This window comes from Jatropha curcas, chromosome 7 (genome assembly GCF_041381405.1).
Source record: "Jatropha curcas cultivar XTBG-Jc1 chromosome 7, XTBG_Jcur_1.0, whole genome shotgun sequence".
Classification (NCBI taxonomy): domain Eukaryota; kingdom Viridiplantae; phylum Streptophyta; class Magnoliopsida; order Malpighiales; family Euphorbiaceae; genus Jatropha; species Jatropha curcas.
This window is the reverse complement of record NC_143157.1, coordinates 20,974,059-20,998,689: the sequence shown is the minus strand read 5'-3', so window position 1 is coordinate 20,998,689 and position 24,631 is coordinate 20,974,059. Positions and strand designations below refer to the sequence as shown.

The following is a 24,631-nucleotide window of genomic DNA, read 5'->3' as shown; positions in this document are numbered from 1 at the left end:
ATTTTGATAGGTACTTCTCGCACTCTTCTAAAGTAAAAAAGGAATTCATTTATTCGCCTAGTCCAAAGTTTATGGAATAAATTATAAGAAAGTCGATTTTTGGTTAAATTCCAAATTGCGCTAATTGATCAAAATTGTAAATTGTAATATAAAGATATGGACATGAAAACTACAAAGATTTGTAGACTATAGTATATTGAAGAAGAAGATGATGATGATTATAGGATAATGAATAGAAAAAAATAACCACTGCCTATTTATTCTAGATCTAAATCTGATACTATGTGTCTGCTTGTATATTAGATATACTAGAACTAAATTATGTGTGGATCACATGTGTTTGACTAGATAAATTAATTGTGGGCTTGTATAGAAAAGCCCAAACTTGTTTTGTGGTTTTACATTTTCTCTAAGGCCCAAACGATACATTGTGTTGTAATAAACTTAGCTTTCTTTGTTTTGATGAAACCTAGCGCCGTTGCTTCATTTGTTTACTTGGTCATCCCCCTCAAGTTGGCGTTTGGTAAATAGACCAAACCTAACTTGGACACTAACTCAGTAACTATCATAGTGGGAAGTGATTTTGTGAGTAGATTCGCTAATTGAAGGTGTGAAGGGACATGAGATGTAGTTAAAAAAACCACTTTATAATCGATGTCGGACAACATGACAATTGATATCGATGTGCTTCGTCCGCTCGTGGAAAACTGGGTTCTTGGCAATGTGAATCACCGATTGATTATCACAAAACAGAGGAATCGAAAGCTTACAGTCCACTTGTAAATCCTTCAAAAGATAAGTAATCCAAACTAGTTCACAAGTTATTTTTGCCATGGATCTGTACTATGCTTCAGCTGTAGATCAACTAATAATATTTTGTTTTTTTTTATTATTTTCCAAGAAATAAGAGTGTCATCGAGAAAAACACAGTACCTAGAGAGAGATCACCGCGTGAGAGTGCAGGCCACCCAGATCAATGTCGCAGTAGGCATGCAACTGGAGGCTATTTTGAGAAGGAAAAAAGAGACCTTGGGAAGCTATACCCTTGAGATCTCGGAGTATGTGTAAAGCGACTATGAGATGATTGGTTCTGGATGTTTTCATATACTGATTGAGCTGCTGAACACCATATGTTATATTCGGTCAAGTTAGATCTAAGTAGAGGAGATGACCAACGAGCCAACGATATCTCTCAGGATCTGGTAGTAAGGATCCCATGTTAGGTATAATCTTATTCCTTTGGGCTAATGGTGTCTGAATAGTTGTGCATGTATCTAGATCTGCATCATGAACTAGATCTAATATAAAATTTCTTTGAGACAAATACATGCCATTGTTAGATCTAGCGATCTCTAGACCAAGAAAATATCTTACATGACCTAGGTCCTTAATGGTGTATGTTGCATGTAGAAACTGTTTGACTACGAAAATTTGTGATTCATTTGGTCCTGTAATAAGAACATCGTCTATGTAAGCAATGAGAAAGAGAAAATCAACACCGCTCCCTTTAATTAGGGGTGGCCACGGTTCCGGAACCGCCGGTTCCGATTCCAAAAAATTTGGAACCGGAACTGAACCAAAATTAACGGTTTCGGTTATGGTTTGGAACCGAACGGTTCTAGTTTTGGTTTAAAACCGATTGGTTTCGATTTTGGTTTGAAACCGAACGGTTTCGATTCCTTAATGGTTCAAAAATCGATAGTTCCAACTGATTCTCTGGCCGGTTTTCCAATGGTTCCAGCCTGTTTTGGACTGATTCTGGCCGGTTTTGGAAGGTTCTAGCCGATTTCAGATGGAACTAGAACTGTCGATTCTTATTGGAACTGAAACCACTGGTTCACGATTCCAAAACTTGTGGAACCGGAATCGAACCGATTTGGACTGGTTTCGGTTTCGATTTTGATTTCGATTCTGGTTCCCACCGGTTCGGAACCGATGGTTCTAATTTCGAAAATTGGATTTTCGCCACCCCTACCTTTAGTGAATAGACAATAGTCTGTTGATGACTAAATGAACCCATAAGCAAGCAGGGAAGAGGTGAATTCTTTATTCCACTGCCTTCCTACTTGTTTAAGGCCGTATAGAGAACGTTTTAGCTTACAGACGTATCCATTAGAGACTTTAGTGTAAACTTTTGGTGGTAGCATGTAGATATCATCATCAATATGTCCATGTAAATAGGCATTATTGATGTCTAATTAATGAATGGGCCAGGAATTAGCTGCAACTAGTGCTAACAAAACCCTCATAGTTACTAGCTTAGCCACGAGTGAAAAACTTTCTGTGTAATCCAAGCCTAATAGCTGGTTGTAACCCTTTGCCACCAGGCGAGCTTTATATTTATCAACTATCTCATCTAATTTGTATTTGATTCTATAAACCCATTTGGACCCTATGACCTTTTTCCCTTTAGGCAAATCTGTGATATCCCATGTGTCATTTGCTTCCAATGCATCTAACTCAACCTGCATGGCTTGTAGCCACTTATCATCCTTTTTTGCATGAAAATATGATTTAGGTTCATGCATTTTGGTTAAATTATTTTAAAAGGCTAAGTAGAAGAATATGATAAATTATGAGTAAGACACTGACCTCTTATATTAGCAGGTGATGGATCAATGCTATTGGAAGATGCTAGGGCCACAAAGTCCAACAACCAGTCAGGTTTTATTTTGGTTCTGGTACTTCTCCTTAAGGTAATGGTAGGTAAGGTCGGTTCATGTAATTTATGCAGGCTGTTATTGTCAAGGTAAGGTCGATAAGGTTAAGTATTTGGAGTGTTGTTGTGTGATGATGAGACCTGGTCTCATGTGGTTACATTGTGTGTATTCTGACTGTCTGTGGTGAAATGATGTATTGTTGTGTTTGGAGTGTTAAGATATTTGAGAACTAGTCAACTCTCAATGATCACCATACACTTGTTCAAATGCTGTAAATATTTTCTGTTTTTGCAATTTGTTATTTCCTTGATTTCTGCTAGTCCTGTGATTTGTTTTTGAATATAATCCTCCTAATTTGTAGCTGCTGTAATCCTTTGTAATTTTCTATTTATTAGCCACGATACTTCGTGGAAAAGGCATTAATCAAATATAAAAAATATTCTTTCTCCATTCTGAATTTACATGGTATCAGAGCACCATGGTTGATTCATCAAATTAAATTTCTTTTAATCCCACTAATGCACAACATTCATTCTCAGTCAAATTAAAATCATCAAACTACCTATCATGGAAAACTTAGTTTTAACCTTTTCTCAACTATCATAATCTCAACCATCTTATTGATGGCTCTTCTCCACCCTCAAAAATAATTAAATCTCCATCCAACCCAGCTATTGATATTCCTAATCCGGAATACACAACTTTGTTCAAACAAGATCAACTCTTACACTCTTGGCTTCACTCCTCTCTTTTTGAAGAAGTCTTCACATATATCATTGGGTTAAGTTCCTCTCAAGATGTCTGGCAAGCTTCAGCACAAGCCTTTGGTTCAGTCTCTCAAAACTGACAACTTCAAATTCACATTGAGCTATAAGAGCTCAAGAAAAATGACCTATCTATTTCTACCTATCTCCAACGTGCCAAGGCACTTAAAGATGAGTTACATGCTGCTGGCCGAACCCTTTCAACTGCTGAATTCAATGCCATCATCTATAGAAATATTGGCTTTCAGTATCATAATATCATTACTGCATTGAATCTTCGTCTTGACCCCATTCCATTCCATGAGCTTCATGGATAGCTTGTTGCTCATGAAATCCTTCTAAAAAGCTATCATGAACCATCTCAAACAAATCTGGTGTCTCCCCAATTCATAAACAACTCCCTCCCACCTCTGCTCCCATTGCCAAATTCGAATTCCAATTGGCAAAAAAATTCTAATTCCAAATCCAAAGGCCCTTGTCAAATATGTGGCTTAAGAAACCACAGTGCAGACAAATGTCGTCACCGTTATAAACGGCAATATCAAAACTCCATTCAAAATCGAACCAGTCAACAACCAATGGCCAACTATTCATATAACTGCCCACCACCTGCATCATATCCACCACCACCTTCTCCCTACTACCCCATGATCAATTACTACCCACAACAACCACCACCTTCAGCAAATTATTCCAACACCTCCTTGTCAGAAATTAATTGGCACCCTGACACTGCTACTAATTACCATGTCACCCTGGACATTCAATCATTAAGCACCCCTACAGAGTATCAAGGTTCTGATAATCTTCATATCGGAAATGGTGTTGGATTATCAATCTCACATACTGGTACGGTTACTATCCCTTCTCCTAACGGTCCACTTCTTCTGAAGGATACTTTATGTGTTCCCAAAATTATCAAAAATCTTTTATCTGTACAAAAATTCACCGCTAATAATTGTTGTTTTTTTGAATTTTGGCCTCACTGTTTCTTTGTTAAGGATCAGATTACCGGGAGAATTCTTCTGCAGGGCCCAAGTGAAGATGGTATCTACTCCCTCAGATGACCTCTCAAATCTGCTCTCACGGCCATTGTCCCTTCGTTTTCTGATCGGCATTCTGCCTTGGGTCATCCTCATTGTAGGACTGTCTCCAAAATTATAAAAGATACCTTGTTCTAGTTTTGATTTTACTCCTTGTTCTGCTTGTAATTTAGTAAAATTATCTAGAATGCCTTTAGCTTTTGTTCAACATAAAAGCACAGCTCCTTTTTAAATAATCCACTCTGATGTCTAGGGCCTGCACCTATTGTTTCTAGCCTAGGTCATAAGTATGTTCTTTTGTTTATCGATGATTTTTCTCGATTTACATGGTTATATTTGCTGAAAAATAAGAGTGATGTATATAATATGTTCTTGCAATTTCATTCCCTTATAGAACGTCAGTTTAATTCCAAAATTTTAGCTTTTCATTCAGATTGGGGAGGGGAGTATCAAAAATTAAATAGATATTTTCAACAAAATGGGATAATTCACAGAATTGCATGCCCTTACACCCATGAACAAAATGGCATTGCTGAAAGAAAAATACGTCATATTATCGAAACTACCCTTACCTTACTGTCTCATGCTAAATTACCATTAAAATTTGGAATTATGCTGCCGAAAATAGTGTCTAGTGAATTAATATTTTGCCTTCTCCAACTTTACAAAATAAATGTCCTTATGTGTCTTTATACAATTCACCACCAAATTACCTTATTCAACAACCCTTTGGTTGTATTGTTTATCCTTTCCTTCAACCATACTCCACCCATAAGTTTGCTTTTAGGTCCATTCCATGTATCTACTTAGGAACAAGTCCCTCTCATCATGCTCATCGTTGTTTGGGATCCTAAGTCAAAATGTGTCTACCTTGCTTGTCATGTTAAATTTGACCCTACAAAATTTCTTGGATTTAATTCAGTTGCAGGTAACAGTCCATCTCCACATGAAACATCTTGGTTATCTATCTCAAATCAGATACCACCACACTTGGATGCTGCAGGCGGATTTTCAGGTACATCCTTATCTCACCAATCTTCTTCTACACAGTCCAATTCCACCACAAAGACTACCCCTCCTCTTTTTAACGTCTCTCCAACTCACACAAATAATAATCCCGCAACTTCAGTTACGTCTCACTCTCCACCAAATCAAATCGTACCATATGTGCTCCTACAAACTAGCTTGCTCTTGATTTAGTATTTGATATCTCATCTCATTTTTTCCAACCCGCTCCACCACAACAGCCTATAAGAACTCACCCTATGCAGCTTCGGCAATCCACTCACCAGAAACAAAAAGCCTTTATCTCTATGAGCAAGCCTGATTATTTATCTTCTGAACCTTAAACTTATGATCAAGCTCAACCTCATCTTCAATGGAGACAAGCAATGGAGTGTGAAATTAATGCCCTTTTGTATAATAAGACGTGGCAATTGGTACCACGCCCTCCAAACATAAATATTGTGGGCAATAAATGGCTCTTTCATATCTAATGGAGACATTGAACGTTACAAAGCTCGATTGGTTGCGAAGGGGTTTTCGCAGCAACCTGGAATTGATTATAATGAGACGTTTAGTCCGGTTGTCAAAACCACAATAATACGAACTGTTCTTTCTCTTGCTACTGTATCTAAATGGCCAATAAAACAGGTTGATATATCTAATGCATTCTTGCATGGATATCTTGACGAAGACATATACATGGCTCAGCCACCCAGATTGTTGATTTGGTTCATCCGGATTATGTTTGTAAACTGCAAAAGTCTCTGTATGGCCTTCGGCAAGCACCAAGAGCATGGTTTCATCAGTTAAGTACATTTTTGTTACAACTTGGTTTTCAGGCTTCCAAAGCCGACACGTCCTTATTCATTTACAAAGAGGGTAATACTCAATGCTTCATCTTGATATATGTCGATGATATCTTGATTACATGTTCAGATTCTAGCAAATTGGAAGTTTTTTTGCAAGCTTTACAATTTGCTTTCCTGGTGCGTGATCTTGGTCAATTGCACTACTTCTTAGGCATTGAGGTACTTTCCCAGTCTTCGGGTATTTTGTTGTCACAATAAAAATATATAAATGATCTACTCCAGAGGTTTAATATGTTTGACAGCAAAGCTACCTCGACCCCTATGGCTTCTAATTCATCATTATCGAAACATGATGGTGAACTAATGGTTGATGGAGAGAAGTTTTGACAACTTGTTGGTTCCCTTCGATATGTGACTCTTACTAGGCCCGACATCTCCTTCACAGTCAACAAGCTTGCTCAATTTATGCATCAGCCCACTCAAAATCATTGGGTTGCTGCTAAACGTTTGTTGCGTTATCTCAAGGGTACTGCTAATATGGGTCTTTTCTTTTCTCACTCATCACCAATTTCACTACAATGTTTTACCAATAGTGATTGGGCTGGCTACCCGGATGATCGAAAATCCACTTTTGGATATGCAATTTACATGGGCACTAATTTAATTTCCTGGTCTTCGAAGAAGCAATCTACTGTTGCCTGCTCTTCAACTGAAAGCGAGTACAGTTTCATTACTCATGCCACTTCTGAAATTATGTGGCTTTTATCCTTATTTTCTGAACTTGGATATCATGTTTCACCAGCAACTCTATGGTGCGATAACATTGGTGCAATCTACTTGACTTCTAATTCGGTATTTCATGCTCGAACCAAGCACATTCAACTCGATTTTCACTTTGTCAAAGATCTGGTTCAACAGAAACCGTTTCAAGTCAAGTTTATTTCCGGTCAAGATCTAATTGCAGACGTTATGACAAAACCGTTGAGTTCTCCTTTGTTCCTACGTCATCGGGACAAGCTTCGACTTATGTCTGTACCGTCTTCAGCTTGAGAGGGGCTGTTACGATATTTGAGAACTAGTCAGCTCTCAATGATCACCATACACTTGTTCTAATGCTGTAAATATTTTCTATTGTTGTAATTTGTTATTTCCTTTATTTCTGCTAGTCTTGTAATTTGTTTTTGAATATAATCCTCCTAATTTGTAGCTGCTGTAATCCTTTGTAATTGGCTATTTAATAGCCACGATACTTCGTGGAAAAGGCATTAATCAAATATAAAAAATATTCTTTCTCCATTCTAAATTTACATGGACGTGGTGTAAATGTGTTTGATATGTTGGTGGATTGGATGGAGGATGAAGGAGAAGTGATATTTGTGTTTTCTGATTGTGGTATTAGATTATTTGTTGGTTATTGTGTGTCTTCATTGAGCAAAGGGTAGGGAAAACTGATAGCTAGAGATAGGTAGCTTATTATGAAATGGGAATATGTGTTCCTCGAACTTAACATCTCTAGAGTGAAAAATCTCCTTGGTCTCCATATTATACAGTTTGTATCCCTTCTGTTGAGGTGCATAGCCTAATAAGATGGTAGGAATAACTCTTGCATCAAACTTATTTTTATTGGGTTTGACATTATTTATGAAGCATACGCATCCTATAGTCCTAAAATAGCTAAGATTAGGAGTTGTGTTATGTAAAACCTCAAATGGTGCTTCATTTCAAAACCTCAGTTGGTACCCTATTTATAATATGTGTTGCTGCTAATAGAATTTCAAACCAAAAAGTTTGGGTAGTTTCGATTGCAGCATTAGAGCTCTTCTGCAAAGAGTGATTTATGCTTTCTTTCAACTCTACCATTTTGTTGGGGAAAATAAGGGCAAGAGAGTTGTTGCATGATGCCTTTTTTAGCAAAAAATTCTTGTAATTGTTTGTTCACAAATTCTGTACCATTTTCAGTTCTAAATTTCTTTGATTTGGGTCTGAAATTGGGTAGCTATCATGTTTGTGTAATGTCTAAAGACCTCAAATACTTGTGTTTTGTCAGTAATCATGTAAACCCAAGTATACCTAGTGTGTTCATCTACTAAAGTCATCATTTATTTTGCACCTGTTAAGGATTTAACTGCATAGGGACCCCCACAAATCTGCATTGACTAAATCAAATGATGCATGTGCATCGCTAGTACTGGTAGGAAATGGTAAGCTTTGCTATTTCGATTGTGGACAAATACAACAGTCATCAAATTCAACACATGCATTCAATATTATTGGTATATGTCTCAATCTATTGTTTGAAATGTGTCCTAGTCTAGCATGCCAAAGCATCCCCATGTTGTTATTATGGTTTTCACAAGCAATAGAAACATTACATGTAGTATTAGGACAAAAGGAAGTATTATTTAAAGATATGGCCCTCCAGTCACCTTCCCAATAGCAATAATCTCATCATTCTGCATATCCTACAATAAGAAATGGTCAGTTTTGGTTTCGACTGAAATGTTATTATTTTTTGCTAGGGTAGTCACTAAAATCAATTTACATTTGAAACTATGAACAAGTAAAACATAATGTAATGTCAGTTTGTTGTGTAACTTGATTGTTCCAGCATGGGTAATTGTTTTAAATGAAACATCAGGTAGTTTGACAAGTTTTGGTATGGATAGTTTCTGGAGGCGATTGAAAAGGGTACTGTTGTATGTCATGTGATCAGTTGCTCCTGTGTAAATTATCCAATTCCCTTTATCATTATATTTATGCAATTAAGGTGATATTTGGTTACAATACCTGCAAAGCTTATGTTATTTGCATTGTCTACATCTCCACTGGAGTGGTAGTTCTGTATCTCTTTGCGTTTCATTATCTTAATTACTTCCTGTTGAACCAGCTTTGCAATGCTGTCATTATGCTCTCCATACACTGCTGCATTCATCACCGTTGAATTGTCCATAGGAGTTTCAAAGATCTGTGTGACTTCACTCACATTTGCTTATGCTTTCTTCTATTTGAAACCTGCAAACCATTCTGGATATCTATGAAATTTGAAGTAGGTTTCTTTAATGTGACCACCCTTCTTACAATAACTGTAGTATCTGTCCTCTTTTCTTTTGTTATAAAATCTATTATCCTTGTTACTAAACCTTTGATTGCTATTTGGTATATTTGCATACAAAGTTGATGAGTGCTCATTTGAATCAAAAGTCAGCGTGTGGACTTCCCTCTGTTTCTCAACCTTTAAAACCATTCAATATGCACTGTTTACACTAAGAAACAGTTCCATTAACAGGATCTGATTCCTTACATTATCTTATGAATCATTGAGGCCCATCAAGAATTGAATCAACTTATCTTCATTATCTAATTCTATCATAGTCTTGGAGGCACCATATGTGCATGTAGGTAAGGGTCTTAAGCATGTCAATTCATCCCACTGCTTCTTCATCTTAGTAAAGTAATTCATAATAGAGGTGTTACCTTGCTTAATATTTGAGATTTCTTGTTTAATTTGGTAGAGTAAGGGCCCATTCCACTCACCAAATCTCTGTGCTAGTTCTTCCCAAAGTTCTTATGCACAGTTAGCATATAAAAACCTCTCTACTATGCACAGCTAGCATATAAAAAACTCTTTACTATGTCTTTTGAGATTGAACTTAAGATCCATGAAATCACCATACTATCTACTCTCATCCATTTATCTAACATAGGTGAGTTAATTTAAGGTTTAATGTACAGGCCATCAATAAACCCTAGCTTATATTCAACTCTCAATGCAATCAACATAGATTTATTCCAAGATAGGCAATTATTTCCATGAAGTAATACACTCACAAGATTTGTGGTCGGATTGAGAGTTGTGTAGCCTCAATTTTTATGATTCTTCGATTTCTGTTCCTCCTGGTGGAGTTGTAACCATGGCTGATTAAGTTGATCAGATGCTTGTGGAAGAAAAAATGATAGAGATGGAGCTAGAATGAATTTGAGTTACTGAATCTCAGACTCTGATATCATGATCAGAATTGTAAATTATAATATAAAGATATGGATATGAAATCTACAGAGATTTGTAGACTATAGCATATTGAAGAAGAATAAGATGATTACAGGATAATGAATAGAAAAAAATAATTGCTGCCTATTTACGCTAGATCTAAATCTAATCCTATGTGTCTGCTTGTATATTGGCTATACTAACTAACTAATTGTGTGCGTCACGTGAGTTTGGCTGGATAAATTAATTGTGGGCTTGTATAGAAAGGCCCAAGCTTGTTTGGTGGTTTTACATTTTCTCCAAGGCCAGATAATATTTTGTGCTGTAATAAAACTAGCTTTATTTGTTTTGATGAAACTTAGCGCGACTGCTTCATTTATTTATTTTGTTCAGTATTCTTTACTAGATTCATTATTCATGCATGTTTAAATTAATTTCAAATCTTTTATTAACTCATGTACTATTAGATTCAATATATAAATTCATCTTTGAACTTTGTTATTTTAATCTTATGACACTGTTAAATTTTATTTTGACTAATCAAACACTTGTAAATTATATCTATTAAAAAAATTTAATTTTCAGAACTATTTTATTGAACAGTTCAACTTATAAAATTAGATATTAAATACTTTTTAAATAGTTGAAATTTATGAAAATTATTATTTTAAAAGTTATGCTAATTATATATCAACCCAATATTTTACTTATAAAAGCCAAGCACTTTAGAAACTATTGTTGTTAGTACAGAAAGGTGTGTAATGTTATTAAAATTTATAAATTTATAATGCATCATTTTCAAAATTAAAAGAGTTAAAATTTGAAAAGTGAAAAGGATGAATCTATGTATTCACCGTGTATATATATTATCTTTTACATATTTCCATATAATGGCATATCAATCAATTAATAACAATGAGTAGTGGGTTTATTATTAGTCAACATTAGGAGATTAAAGTTTATTATTAGATTCATTGTACATGTGATCCATCCATATGCAATCGAATATTTCTAAAAGCATAAAAATATTTCTTGTCTGCTTTGGTCAACAAAGTTACACACATACGGGTACATATATATACACACACACACGTTGTGATATATTTTGGGCATACACGAATTGCTTTTCAAACATCAACTCATAATGGGTGTTGTCACTTTTGAAGGGCAGATTGAGCTCCCAATCGCAGCAACCAAGATATTCAAGATGATTTCTGAACCTGAAATCTATATTCCCAAAGTCCTGCCTGGGTTTGTTAAGAGTTTTGAAAATCTTCAAGGAGATGGAGGACCTGGTACTGTCAGACAATTTACCTTTCCTGAAGGTAAGTTACAATATCTATGCATTTTGAATAGGCTAATGCTAGATTTTTTTTTTTTTTTTTTTTATATATATAAATCTAAGACCATTCTCGTTTTAAAATTTAGGGATGCTATGCATAAGTGTTTTTTCATTGATCTAACACTTTGATATTGCAGAAATCTTTTGCTAAAATCAAGCATGCGTTACTACTTAAATCACTCCCATACGATGCTTCAAAAAAAAAAAGTCACTCCATATGAGTTATTATTATTTCTGTTTGAAGAGATTTTATAGAAGATGTATCTAGCTGTTCGCCATTTACAAAATTCACATATTTTATTTTATTTTTTTATATTATACGATTGCAGCAGATAAATTATATATTAGATTAAATAAATTATAAAAATATCATAAAACATTACATAATTTAAATTTGTATGTAAAATCTCTTTGTTCTTGCATAATTTTTTCCATATCTAATACGGATTTTGCATTTCAAGTTAAAGTCTAGTTCCGCCCCTAAATTGTTGTAAATCGGTTTTACTATACTGTGACATTTTATAGAATTATAAATCATGGTGTGATTTGTAAATTTCACATATTTTTCTTTTTTTTTTTTTTAATAATTCTTTTAATTGGTTGTTTTATTTCAAATTTATCCGTAAACTTGCCTAATTAATCAAACTTTTAAGGACAACAAAATCAATGGTGGAGATTCATTTTCCATTCCATGTATAATTTACCTACTGTTTGAATTTTAATAAGATTTTAATGTTATTTAAAATATTCAGGTAGTCAATACAGTCATGTGAAGGAAACCGTTGATGTTGTAGATAAAGAGAATTTCATATTTCAGTATACTGTAATTGGAGGGGATCCTGCTCTCATAGATACTAGTATAGTAGAAAAATTGTGTTGCCAGGTTAAGTTTGAAATTTCTCCCGACGGAAGAACTATTTGCAAGCGCAATTCCAAGGCCTATACCATTGATGGTGTTGAGGTCAAAGAAGAAGAAATAAGGGCTACTCTGGAAAATGCTACGCAAGTCTTTTTTCAGGTATTGAAGCTTGAAGAAGCCTATGCCTTGGCGAATCCTGATATTTGAGTTAAGTGATATGTATTTTAGTTTTCATAAGCCATGTGAGCAACTATAAAAAATTTCAGGTTTTATTGTCAAATTTCTGTTTGTCTCCCTGTAATTTAAAGTCATGGCTTTGCTCATGTTTATGCAAAGTCTCAATCCTTTGCTTGTTTTTAGGCAAAGTAAATAAAATTATTTATTTATATATAGAAGAAGTTTAACATATATACACCAGCTAAACCATTCTCAATACCCTAAACTTTAAGAGTTGTTATAATTGCATCCTAAAATGAACATAACCTCCCGGACAATCTAATTTCAAACTTATGTAAAATTACATCCTAATTATAAAATTGGTCAAAATTGAGATTAAAAAATAATAAATGTGGGTCCCAGGAGAGTTAGCTAACTCAATTTCAATTAATTAACTCAAAATGCACAGTTTAAACATTATTAGGCTGAGTTAATAATCATATGAATAAAAAAACTATTATAGATAATTACTAATGGCACCGGCAAGGAGACAGCGCTGGAGGAAGGAAGTGGCTTGAGGGGATCAAGGAAAGCCGAGAGACATCAACTGCTTGGATGGGTACTGAGTAGGTTTGAATCTTGTAAACCTCTAACCAGATTGAGTGTGGTCTCGATCTTATAAAACAGAGGTAGTCCTTCCGGTGATTGCCAACGTGCCAGTGGAATCAATCCGATTCGCGAGGGTCATGTTATGGTGTACTTCGGCAATGAGATGGAGTGGTTCATGGTGAGTACGCAGTTGCTTAACCACACAATATTCACTGACCTTTCTAAATTGGACCATCTATTTTCTCCTTCCAATTTCTTTTTCCTTTTTGTGTAGATCCTTGAGATATATATACCACATCAAGAGATCTCTTACGCTTTTTTGTGGCCTATTACATAGATCACAATCACTTTTGAATGTTAAAGTGTTTTTATTATCTAGTGCTATTTTTTTTCCTTGTAAAATCAAGGTTTGAAGCTTCACTTAATTATATATATTCTCTCTTTTTTGCCCTAATTTGATTTGAATTTTACTCGAACAATTCGTAATCTATCTGTTTGTTTGTACAAAGATGAAGAAAGGTATTTGATCCGTAGAGGAAGAAAGAAAATTCTCAATTGCTTCAAACGCTGTGTTTTACTGTAGCTAAATTGATGTTGGATTAGCTAACTCATGTGGGATCCATATTTTTATTATTTTTTAATCTCAATTTTGATATGTTTGTAATCAGGGTGCAATTGTGACTTAAGTTTGAAATTTGGGAGTCTGAAGTATTAAGTCATTTTGGAGTGCAATTATAACAACCCGTACAGTTTAGGTATTGGGAATAGTTTAGCCTATATACACCCACATTTAACGTGGATGTATATGTGAACTGATATCAAATAATTAAAGGAAAATTACAGTACAAATCCCTGCAATTTGTGAAATACAATTAGTTCGTCCCTGACTTTTTCAAAATAGAATAAAACATTCTTATACTTTACTTTCGTTAGACTATAAGGTTCTTCCATCCAATTTCTATATTTTTCAGTTCAGTACCATATGAAATGATGAAAATACTCTTTTTATTTTTAAAAATACAGGGATAGATTAGTTGTAATTTTTAAACCAAAACGACCGTAATGTAACTTTTTTATATAATATTTTAGTATTATTTGACCTCTGTGTTTTCTTGTGAACTTAACGGAAAATATATAAAAATTGAACAAAAATATCCAGTAGTGCAACGGAAGCAAAACATAGGAAAAATTGATATATTTTAAAAAAGATAAGGACTGCCTAATTGTATTTCGCAAATCACGGGAATCGTATTGGATTTTTTTCAATAATCGAATCAGCTAATGTATAAAATAATTTGACAATTTGGAGAAAAAGAAGTCTAAGAGATCAATGGATCTAATGCATTCTCACAAAGTCTGGAAATGTAGCAGAATCCAATCAAATGAAGTGTAATTAGCAAGATAAATTATACAGAGAAGATAATGTGAGTCCAATATTGTTAAAATCAGACAGGACATCACAATAGTATAATTAGCAGAATCCAATATTGTTAAAATAGAAGAATTAAAATTACTATTACATGCTTTATATTTGACAAAATCACTATTTCCTTCTTGAAATTTTGATCCACTAAACTATTTAATCATCTCATATAAAGAGTATCATTTTACAGATCACTTTATGATCCGAGGGATAACACCTCCTGATTACACCATACAAAAAAGTATTGTGAATGGGATTAACAGCAACCCACTTGAAACTTCTGAGAACCTGCAATCCAGGTAGATGGTATTGAAGAAGAGTAGTGATCAAATTAGGGTCAATCAGTACGTCCAAGCAATCCATAAGTGAGCTGTGGCTGTAGACAAGAAGGATAATAATTGATGGGAATGTGCTTACTGACTTGTCTATGGCGTCTCTTTCCAGGGATATGGCTTCAAGCAGTGTCAGCACCAAATCTCTCGCACATGCAATATTCAATCACGTTGTTCCTGAAAACCAAATTAAATTAACAAACTCAATTGATATGAAATGTGTAAAAACCAATGAGGATCTCAACACTTTTACATAAATTATTTTCTTATATTGGCCCCTCTCCCTCTGCTTCTGCTATGCTAAACTAAACTAATTGCCAAAATCGAAAGCCTAATGATCTTGGTGGAGAAGATATATACATAAAATAATCAACAAACAGCGCAATTTAAATGTTACTATTTAAAGTATTAATAACACAATTACAACATTTTTCTTGTTGGTTTTTGTCAACAACTAAGCTAACTATACTAACTACAATTAAATTGCTAAAATCGAAAGCCTGCATATAAATATATATACGTTGTTACTTTTTCTTGGCCACACATCTATTGCTTTTGCTATACAAGTTTCTTCTTTTAATCATCATGGGTGTTGTGACTTTTCAAGGGCAGAATGAGGGCTCGTCATCGCAGTTCGATTTATAACTCAAAACAGTTTAGATTCAGTTTGAAGAATTCCAAACCAGTTTAGTTTGAAAATTACTTCAAACCATCTTAAAATAGACCGTGTACACCCCTATGAAAAGGTTAAAAATTTTAGAGGAAAGAAAATATAATTAACGAAATTGTCGATTATACTCTCCTTGAAAATTTAAAAATTGAAAATTATTTAAAGATTTTGGTGTATCTCATAATAATAATAATAGTAGTAGTAGTAGTAGTGATAATAATAATAATCCCTTTTTTCTTATTTCGTGGGTGGCTACGAATCAGTGAGCTTACTCCGATGGTCATCTCTTTTCCTTTTAATTCAGTTTTCTTCGATCTTTCTTTTATTTATTTATTTGCATTTCTTTTTCAAATAATTTTTGTGTTTTTTAATAGAAATATGAGTGATTATTATCTACATTTTAGGATTTTGGTCTCAAAATAGTTATTTGGTAGTTTTCTGGGTCTATTATTGTTACTGTTATGGGGATTTTATTTATAATATTTTGTTATTTAGATAATTATATAGAATGAGGTGTAGATAATATCCACAACTGGAGCAAGGGACCATCTATGACATACGTATTATATTATGTCAACTCGATCGGATAATTTAAATTAAGGTTGTGTTATTTTATTCTTATTATCAGTGATTTATTATTAGATTTTCTATAAAAAATATAGAAATTTGTTAATCTATATTCCATATTTATATAATATTTCCTCTTAATGAAATTCGTTATTTTGATTTCTTTTTAAAGAGAAATATATGAGGACGTAGGTGAAAAATAAATTAAATTCTATTTTCATTATTTCCCTCCATGTTTCAATATAAAAATTCCTTTTTAAAAAATATTTTTCATTGCTCTTTTCTTTCCTTTATAAAAAAGATACTCCATCTAAACAAAAGCTTATTTAATATTTATAAAGTTAAAATAGTGGATCACATGAATCATAATTCTAATAGAAAAAGTTAGTTTTCTAATGTGGACTAATTATAAACCTACTACTAATTATTTTAATTGATATACCATGATATGGAAAGATCAAATCGATTATGTATGAGTTGGTAATAGATTTTAAATTAATTCACACATGTGGTGATTGCATGATTAATCGATCTCCTGAAAAGAAAAGATATTAGTTGTCTTCTATTGTTGATCAATAATAAAATAAGCTGAATATTCTCAGATTAACACATAATGAACACTTTACAAAATTAAATTACAATACTGAGCATGTTTTTAAATTACAATATTTTTCATTTTTATATTTTTAATTAAATATGTCAATTTCAAAATTATTAACAACGGATGATTATATAATATGAAAATATAAAATGTTTTGCTTCAAAATTGACATATGTAATTTGGGAAAATAATTTATGCCCTTTTCATTGAAGGACTGTTAATGCTAATGATATGATTTTTTTTTTTTCATACTTTTTCTTATATCCATGTCTGAAAATTTTTTATCTAATTTGGAGAAACTTTTTTCATAAATTAATCAATGAGAAAACAGTTCTCCTGAAAAATAAAATTTAAGTGCAAGCAATCAATATTTTGTTGCTGTCAGTTATGTTATGTCGTTTAGTAGCTACTTAACTAGGCTGCATTGTTGTTGACTAAGAAGATATGTAATGACGGAAAAGGCATTTGCTAAAAATTAGGGTAGCGTTAATTTCAAAAGCATATTGTGTTATTTAACGAGCTCGTTAGAGTAGCGTTAACACAATGTTCTGATGCCAGGGCAAATAAGCACATTGCATTAACGCAACCCTAATGTGTTAATGCCATAGGTTTTGAATTGTCGATCTGACATTATTTTTGGCATTAATACAATATGCTCTGGAAATAACGTTACCCCTAAAACAATTTAGAATTATTAAAATAATTAATTTTATTGAGCATGCCCTTAAAATTATATTTTTTGAAATTAGAATAGATAGTCTATCTTTAATTAGGACGTATTCTTCTATACATGCTGTACCATAAATAGGCTATAAATTCATTATCTAATTACAATTAACTGAGTTCGAGTGAGTTTTTTATAAAACTTTAAACATTATAATGTTTAGAATGAGTTTTTTATAAAACGTTAAACACTATAACATGTAACCTTTGAGCATTTAATTTTTAATCGAATTTTTTTGACATTTATATCTATTGTTTTCTCTGAATTCAGCTAATTAAACAATTAGTATCATTTTTTGTCATTTTAAATAACTAATTACAACTTTTTTTTATTAAACACTTCTAATTTAAACTGTTATACAAACAACCACCAGCTAAAGCTAATAATTAACATTTAATAAAACAATTACCAGCTATTATAATAACTAACAGTACTAAATCTTAAAATACATTACGTAAATAACATAACATTACGTAAAGACCAAATATATTTCCAACATTCAATAGAATATCTTAAAATACAAAAGAATCTAAAAACAACTACTTATGTTAAAATTGTCAAAGAAAAAAAACCATATGTTAGTATTTAATTAGTATTTAATTAAAATTATCGAATCTAATTAAAAGAAAAAACTAAAAATAAAACCCACCCAGCAATCCTTTGAGGAAAAAAAAAAAAAAGTGGGAAAAGTAGTTCTCATACTCTGGTATATTATTTTGATCTAAACTCAGAAGAAGAGGATTTTGATTCTTATATGTGTGAATGATTTGATATTTTATTGAATTTTGATTTTCTTTATTTTTTTTTCTATATATCAATTGTAATTTTATATATATACTCTTGTACCTCGTAGTATTCTTGAGCTTTGCTCCCCTTGTCCCGTTGATGGTTGCTTTAATATGTCTAAGTGCATGAGTTCTGGCTCTGTAACTGAACTCTTCATATAGTAACTGGTGCGCCTCACTATATTGACAACCAGAAATGAAATGATAAGGCCCAATGCAAGTCATTGAATTAAATGAAATTTTCTCGTCTCAATTTATAAATATTACTAATTAATCACATATGGAAAGGTCTTTTAATTATAAACAATAACAATAAACTAAGGCAACTCAAAATTTATAAAACAATTTAGACAATTTTGTTGGCTCAAGGGTCAATTTCTAATCTCGGATTTTGATGATTAATACAAAACAAATAAATTTAAATTATGCTATTTGTGCTAATTTTATTTTATGCAGAATTACAATGGAAAGAAATTGTACATGGCAAGTCCTATATTGAGTGTGAAGATATTCGAAGATCATAGTAGCTAGGTATTTAGGATACTTTGTAGGAAAGAGAGAAAATCCATATATGAGCACAAAAATTTATTTTTCTCTCAAAAATATTTTTCGGAAAATTAGATTTCTTCAAAATAATTTATTTTCGAAAATATTCTTTAAATCGAAATGTTTTAAATTTCCTAAAATTAAATAGATTACCTCTCTAAAGTTTTTGGTAATAAAATCATACACTTTTCGGAAATATCTTTTAAAAAATCTGAAGTATTTAAATTTATTTTCTTACCTTAAAAACGAAGGAGAATTTTTTTCGTTTTTAGTAAGAGCATCCTTCCGTAAAAATATTTTCCAAATAATGCTACCGAAAATCTTTTGTTTAAAGGAAAACAAAATCGTGTTTTATTCTCTTACCAAAAAGGATAAAATAAATTTTTGGTAACAAAGATTTTCATATCTTCTAAATAAGGAAATAAGATATTCTGATTTCAAAATAAAATAATCTCTTTCCAAAGGCGACAGCTTCTTAGCTCTCTATATAAAGAAGCATTCACGTCTTGAACATTGGTGAAGTAAAAGTTTTCGTTTTAAGAGCATTCTCTCATTAAACAAATCTTTATCTCTCAAAACTTACTCTCTACCCCCATTTTCTTTTCATCTCTACACTTAACATTTTCTATATTTAAAGTGAAAAGAATTCTTACAATTACTTTTGAAAAACGGTTATGTGTTCTAATCGATCTTCTAATCTAATAAACTGTTTTTCCTGTGCTTATATGTGCGTTTCTTTCTGTCTATTTAGATTTTGTAATCTATAGCAGACAGGCTCTTTATTTGTTAAACTTTTGGGTGTAATAGCTTAGGTTAGAAGCTATTGTGATAGAGGTTATCAAGCGACCTTCTCCATGTGTGGGATTTTAACGTCTTGAATTGAGTTTCTGTACTCTACCAAAAACAGAAAGGGTTGAAGTTAACTAGAACCTTTGGAAAATCTAGTGGGACAAAAGGGTAGATCTAGGTGTTGATCTATTGCCTTGTACTATTGGTTTGTCTCTTACCCTTTAAAAGAGATAACATAGTTAAGGATCTCAAGATGCGTCTTGGGGAGTGGATGTAGGCGAGTTAGTGCTGAACCACTATAAATCACTGTGTTCATCTTTTAATTTCTGAAGTTTGCTTGATATTAATTTTATTACACCTCTGTTTAATTTTTAGAAACGCTAAAATTGTTAATGATTCAGATGTTCTAAAAAAGTAATAAGTCTTATCTCTTCTGAACATTAGAACTCTGGAATTCTAATAAGTGAATATACCATGTTCTAACTGTTCTTTTATTCATAGTATATTTCACTGATTGAGTTTCTAATTAATTTTTTAAACTTTATGAGGAAGGTCTAATCTTGATAGCTTTCCATCATAAAGTCGTTCTGATATTTGATTAAGGCTTTGTGAAGAAGTTCTGAATTTAATAACTGTCTTTCACATAGCTTTATATGATTTTTCAAACTTTATGAGTAAGTTCTAATCTCAATAACTTTCCTTCATAAAGAAGCTCTGATATTGAAAAAGTCAGTGTGAAGCTGTTCTAATCAATAGCTGCACTTTGCACAGACTTTCTATCTTTTATAATTAGAACATTGTGAGGTGAATCTAATCCATATTCTATTCTCACAAAGTTCTTTGTGTTTTCCGCTGCACTTAGAATTCTATATTTTGTTTAGAATTTCTAATATTTATATCTGTTTTTAGAAAACCCAATTCACCCCCCTCTTGGGTTGTGCCATACATATACGGGACCCACAAATTTATTTATAATATTTGGAATTATATATTTTTTTATTATGTATCTAACCCAATAAATAAATAAAAATAAAAGTGATTGCAAATAAATTTATATTCTTAAAAGAAAAATTATTAGGAATAGCTCAAATATTAATTTTATTAATTATAATACTTTAAAAACTTGTCTTAAAGTCGGTTTTGACTCTGTAACTAAACTCTTCATATAACGTGTAACCTTGTAGCGTTTAACTTTTAATTGAATTTTTTTTGACATTTATATATATTTTTTCCTCCGAACTCAGCTAATTAAACAATTAATATCCCTTTTTGTCATTTTAAACAACTAGTTACAACTATTTTTATCGAACACTTATGATAGGTGTCAGTTTTATAGTGTTTTTAGTATAGTTTTTATTAGAATTTTTAGTGAATTTTATCACTTTGATTTGTGTTTAAATTCATTTTTAGTATAATTTTGTTTCAAGCTTCTTTGAATCATAAACTGCCTGATCGGAGAGAAATTTGCAAGGTTTTGGCACAGAAAAGGGCATTACAAGGCAAAATACTCAGCCTCAAGCACGCCCAGCCCGTGCTAAAAAGCACCCCCGTGCTAAAAACTAAGGAGAATTAAGGGAGAGTCAGGAGTGAGCATGCCTGAGACGTGCTAGAAGGCACGACTGTGCCCAGAAGAAACTCAGGGCTTGCCAGCCTAGCATGCCCGTGACAAAATCTAGTTGGGAAGGACAGAGACAAGCACGCCTAGCCTGTGCCAAATGGCACGCCCGTGCCACCAAGATTCATCAGGGTGTGCCTGCCTAACATGCCCCGTGCTCAACCATCCAAAGTTCCAGACTTGAGCACGCCCAAGCCGTGCATCTTAGTACGCCCGTGCTTCAAAGGCAGAACTGGCATGAACTAAAAATGCAAATCAATCCTTTTCTCACATAAGCCCACCTCGGATAATTTCCTAACGTACTAAACAAGATCTAGACCTATTTTGGAAGAGAAAGGAGTCCTAACTAAGAAGAAATCCAAGGCCTAAACAGTCATGATCTCCTATAGAAGATTTTGTACTTAATAAGGATTCTATTTCCTAAACGGAGTCAGATTTGCCTTCAGGAGCTCTATATAAAGAGGGGAGCTTTTCATTGATAAATCATCTCGTTTTTAGGCTATTTTCTGCATAATTCTCTCTCTCTCAAAGATTTCAAGCATCCAAGATTTGTGCCAAGATTCAAGGAAGCCATCCACGTAGCTGTGATCTAGTTTTATCTCTAAACTCTTAATCTTGTTTTTCTTTTCATTGCTATTACTGATTATGAAGATTGATTCAAGTATTACTGAGTTTTATTTAATTACTATGTCCAGCTAAACTCTTATTCTAGGGATTTGATGTAACTTAATTCGATTCCAATTTATAATATTAGATTTGTTTTTCATTGTTCTTGTTATAATTTATTATTGAGCTTAAAGCTTCCAGGCAGAATTTTTCCCTTGGATTGAACTATTTCAATAATGACTATCGAGAGAAGGGTTTTTGATATGAAAACGATAATAAATTACTTGAGAATAATAACTTGATGCGGAAGCTATATGGTTTGACTCAAGGGGGGTTTTCATAAGTTAATGATCTTAGGTTGTGAATTCATAAACTCAATGATTTAATTTATGTTTAATTGCGCTATTGGAAGATAGGTAATTAGACTAGATTAGAATAGCTAACAATACATCAGGAGAGCTTGTTAGTGATTCCAGGGTTGTTTCTCCTACTTGAACAATTAAAATTGATTAACGAACTAATAAAATAAGTTGGATAGAATTAAGTGAAATCAAATTCCCTAGTACTTTAAATCCCTGATTTCTTTTCACCTAAATTTTATTGCCTGATCTCTTTCTGTTTTTACTTTCAAATTTAATTTCCTTACAACAATTCTCTCTTATTGTCGTTTAAATAATAATAGGTTAACATAATTTTGGTACTTGATATACAATCCCTGTGAATACGATACTCTCTTACTCTATATTACTTATTGCGATTTCGTATACTTGTGAAAATCACTGTCAAGTTTTTGGCGCCGTTGCCTCGGATTGGCGTTATCAATATCAATACGAATTACCCTATTGTTAATTTAGACATTCTTTTATTTTTATTTAAATTTCTTTTAAGAATTATTTCAGGTGTTTTATGCAAAGAAGATCGAGGAGAACTGAACCTCTAGTCTTTGATCCAGAAATTGAAAGATCTTATCATAGGCACAACGCTGCAAGAAGTGCACGAGAAATAAAACCCGAAAAATAAGCAGACATGGCTAACGAAAACAAAAACTGAAATGAAAACTAAATTGGACCTCCACTTCAACATCCGGTCCGTACCTTGTGAGATTACACAATACCTAATCTGAATGGGACAACCTCAAGTATTACAAGACCTAGGGTGGAAGCTAATAATTTTGAGCAAGTAAACTATTTGATGAACCAAGGAAGGAAGAATTACCCTTATTCCAACTCATATGATAACAGATTAAGGAACCATCCTAATCTATCCTATGGTAATCCTAACAAAGCCTTGAATGCACCACCAAGTTTCCTTCCTCAGGAAAAGAAATCCCATGATGACCTCCTCACTGCCCTTTCTAAATCGCACATGGATTTCATGAACGAAACCAGAGAAAACCATAAAATCCAGCAGGCTGCGATAAGAAATTTGGAGATTCAGCTAGGACAATTTGCAAACATGATGGCATTTCGACCTCAAGGTACGTTACCTAGCAACACTGAAAAGAATCCAAAAGAGCAGGTGCAAGCCATGACTTTGAGAAGCGGCAAACAATTAGAAGAGCCACCAAAGGAAGAAAAGAAAGTGGAAGAACAGAAAAGGATTCCCATCATTGACCTAGAAGAACAAGAAAAGGTAAAACCTTATGTTTCACCTGTCCCCTTTCCACAAAGATTAAAGAAAGCATAAGATGACAAGAGCTTCCTCAAGTTTCTGGATGTATTCAAAAAGCTTCAAATCAATATTCCTTTTGTTGAAGCTCTTGCTCAAATGCCTAGTTATGCTAAATTCCTAAAAGATATCTTGAGCAAGAAACGAAAAATCGATGATCAAGGAACAGCAATGTTAACTGAGGAGTACAAGGCAATAGATCAACACCTAGATCTACCCTTTACCCCACTAGATTTTCCAAAGGTTCTAGTTAACCTCAACTCTTTCTGTTTTTTTGCAGAGTATAGAAACTCAATTCAAGACATTAGAATCTCTCTCACAGAGAAGGTCGCTTGATAACCTCTTTCACAATAGCTTCTCACCTAAGCTATTACACAAATGTTTATCAAATAAAAACCTGTCTACTATATATTACAAAATCTAAATAGACAGACAGAAATGCACATATAAGCACAGGAAAAACACTTTTTCAGATTAGAAAACATTTAGAACACAGAACCATTTTTCAAAAGTAGTTATAAAAATTCTTTTCTCTTTAAAGATAAAAACGTGAAGTGTTAAGATGAAAAGAAAAATGGGGGTAGAGAGTAAGTTTTGAGAGATAAAGGATGTGATCAATAGGTGAATGCTCTTAAAATGAAAACTCTTTCTTCCACTTAGTTCAAAGAGTGAAAACTCCTTTTTATAGAAAGATTTGTGACTCTCGTTTTTAGAAAGTGGACATTTTATTTTGAAATCAAAATATTTGCTTTCCTTATTTAAAAGATACGAGAATCTTAGTTATCAAAAACTTGTTTTATCCTTTTGGTAAGAAAATAAAATCAGATCTTCCTTTCCTTTAAGCATAAAGATTTTCAAAAGCATTTTATTTAGAAAATATTTTTCGAAAAGATACCACTTACTAAAAATGAAAAATGAGATCTTCCTTCGTTTTTAGGTAAGAGAATAAATTAAAACTCTTTAGATCTTCAAAGATAATTTCCGAAAAAGAAAACATATGATTTATTACCAAAATTATTTGCATATATAATCTCTTTAATTTTAGGTAATTAAATCGTTTTGATTTTTAA

General features: G+C 32.8%; 2 protein-coding genes and 1 pseudogene across 3 annotated transcripts; 2 read left to right on the top strand and 1 right to left on the bottom strand.

Moving 5' to 3' along the window:
• The first annotated feature begins 452 nt into the window (after positions 1–452).
• Positions 453–7,577, top strand: LOC110009068 (uncharacterized). The gene is made up of 5 exons (XM_037635350.2): positions 453–1,223; positions 2,608–5,482; positions 6,121–6,277; positions 6,409–6,500; positions 6,584–7,577. The coding sequence occupies exons 2-5, from the start codon at positions 5,264–5,266 to the stop codon at positions 6,611–6,613; spliced, it is 498 nt and encodes a 165-aa protein (XP_037491278.1). The 5' UTR covers positions 453–1,223; positions 2,608–5,263; the 3' UTR covers positions 6,614–7,577.
• Positions 7,578–8,470: 893 nt separating this feature from the next.
• On the bottom strand, positions 8,471–10,726 carry LOC105629798 (uncharacterized; annotated as a pseudogene). The gene is made up of 4 exons (XR_016321863.1): positions 10,723–10,726; positions 9,912–10,141; positions 9,069–9,873; positions 8,471–8,743 (listed from the first exon to the last, which is right to left on the bottom strand). The product of XR_016321863.1 is annotated as an uncharacterized LOC105629798 (transcript).
• Positions 10,727–10,875: 149 nt separating this feature from the next.
• On the top strand, positions 10,876–12,851 carry LOC105629814 (major allergen Pru ar 1). The gene is made up of 2 exons (XM_020677665.3): positions 10,876–11,594; positions 12,364–12,851. Exons 1-2 carry the CDS (start codon positions 11,414–11,416, stop codon positions 12,675–12,677), a joined length of 495 nt encoding a protein of 164 aa, XP_020533324.2. The 5' UTR covers positions 10,876–11,413; the 3' UTR covers positions 12,678–12,851.
• The last annotated feature ends 11,780 nt before the right edge of the window (positions 12,852–24,631 follow it).

Bases quoted from the DNA above. Each gene is read 5' to 3' on its own strand.
- LOC110009068 (XM_037635350.2), top strand. From the start codon at position 5,264: ATGTATCTACTTAGGAACAAGTCCCTCTCATCATGCTCATCGTTGTTT. The intron at 5,483-6,120 runs GTACATCCTTAT...CCAATAAAACAG, and splicing joins TGCTGCAGGCGGATTTTCAG to GTTGATATATCTAATGCATT. The intron at 6,501-6,583 runs GTACTTTCCCAG...TATGTTTGACAG, and splicing joins ACTACTTCTTAGGCATTGAG to CAAAGCTACCTCGACCCCTA.
- LOC105629814 (XM_020677665.3), top strand. From the start codon at position 11,414: ATGGGTGTTGTCACTTTTGAAGGGCAGATTGAGCTCCCAATCGCAGCA. The intron at 11,595-12,363 runs GTAAGTTACAAT...TAAAATATTCAG, and splicing joins ACAATTTACCTTTCCTGAAG to GTAGTCAATACAGTCATGTG.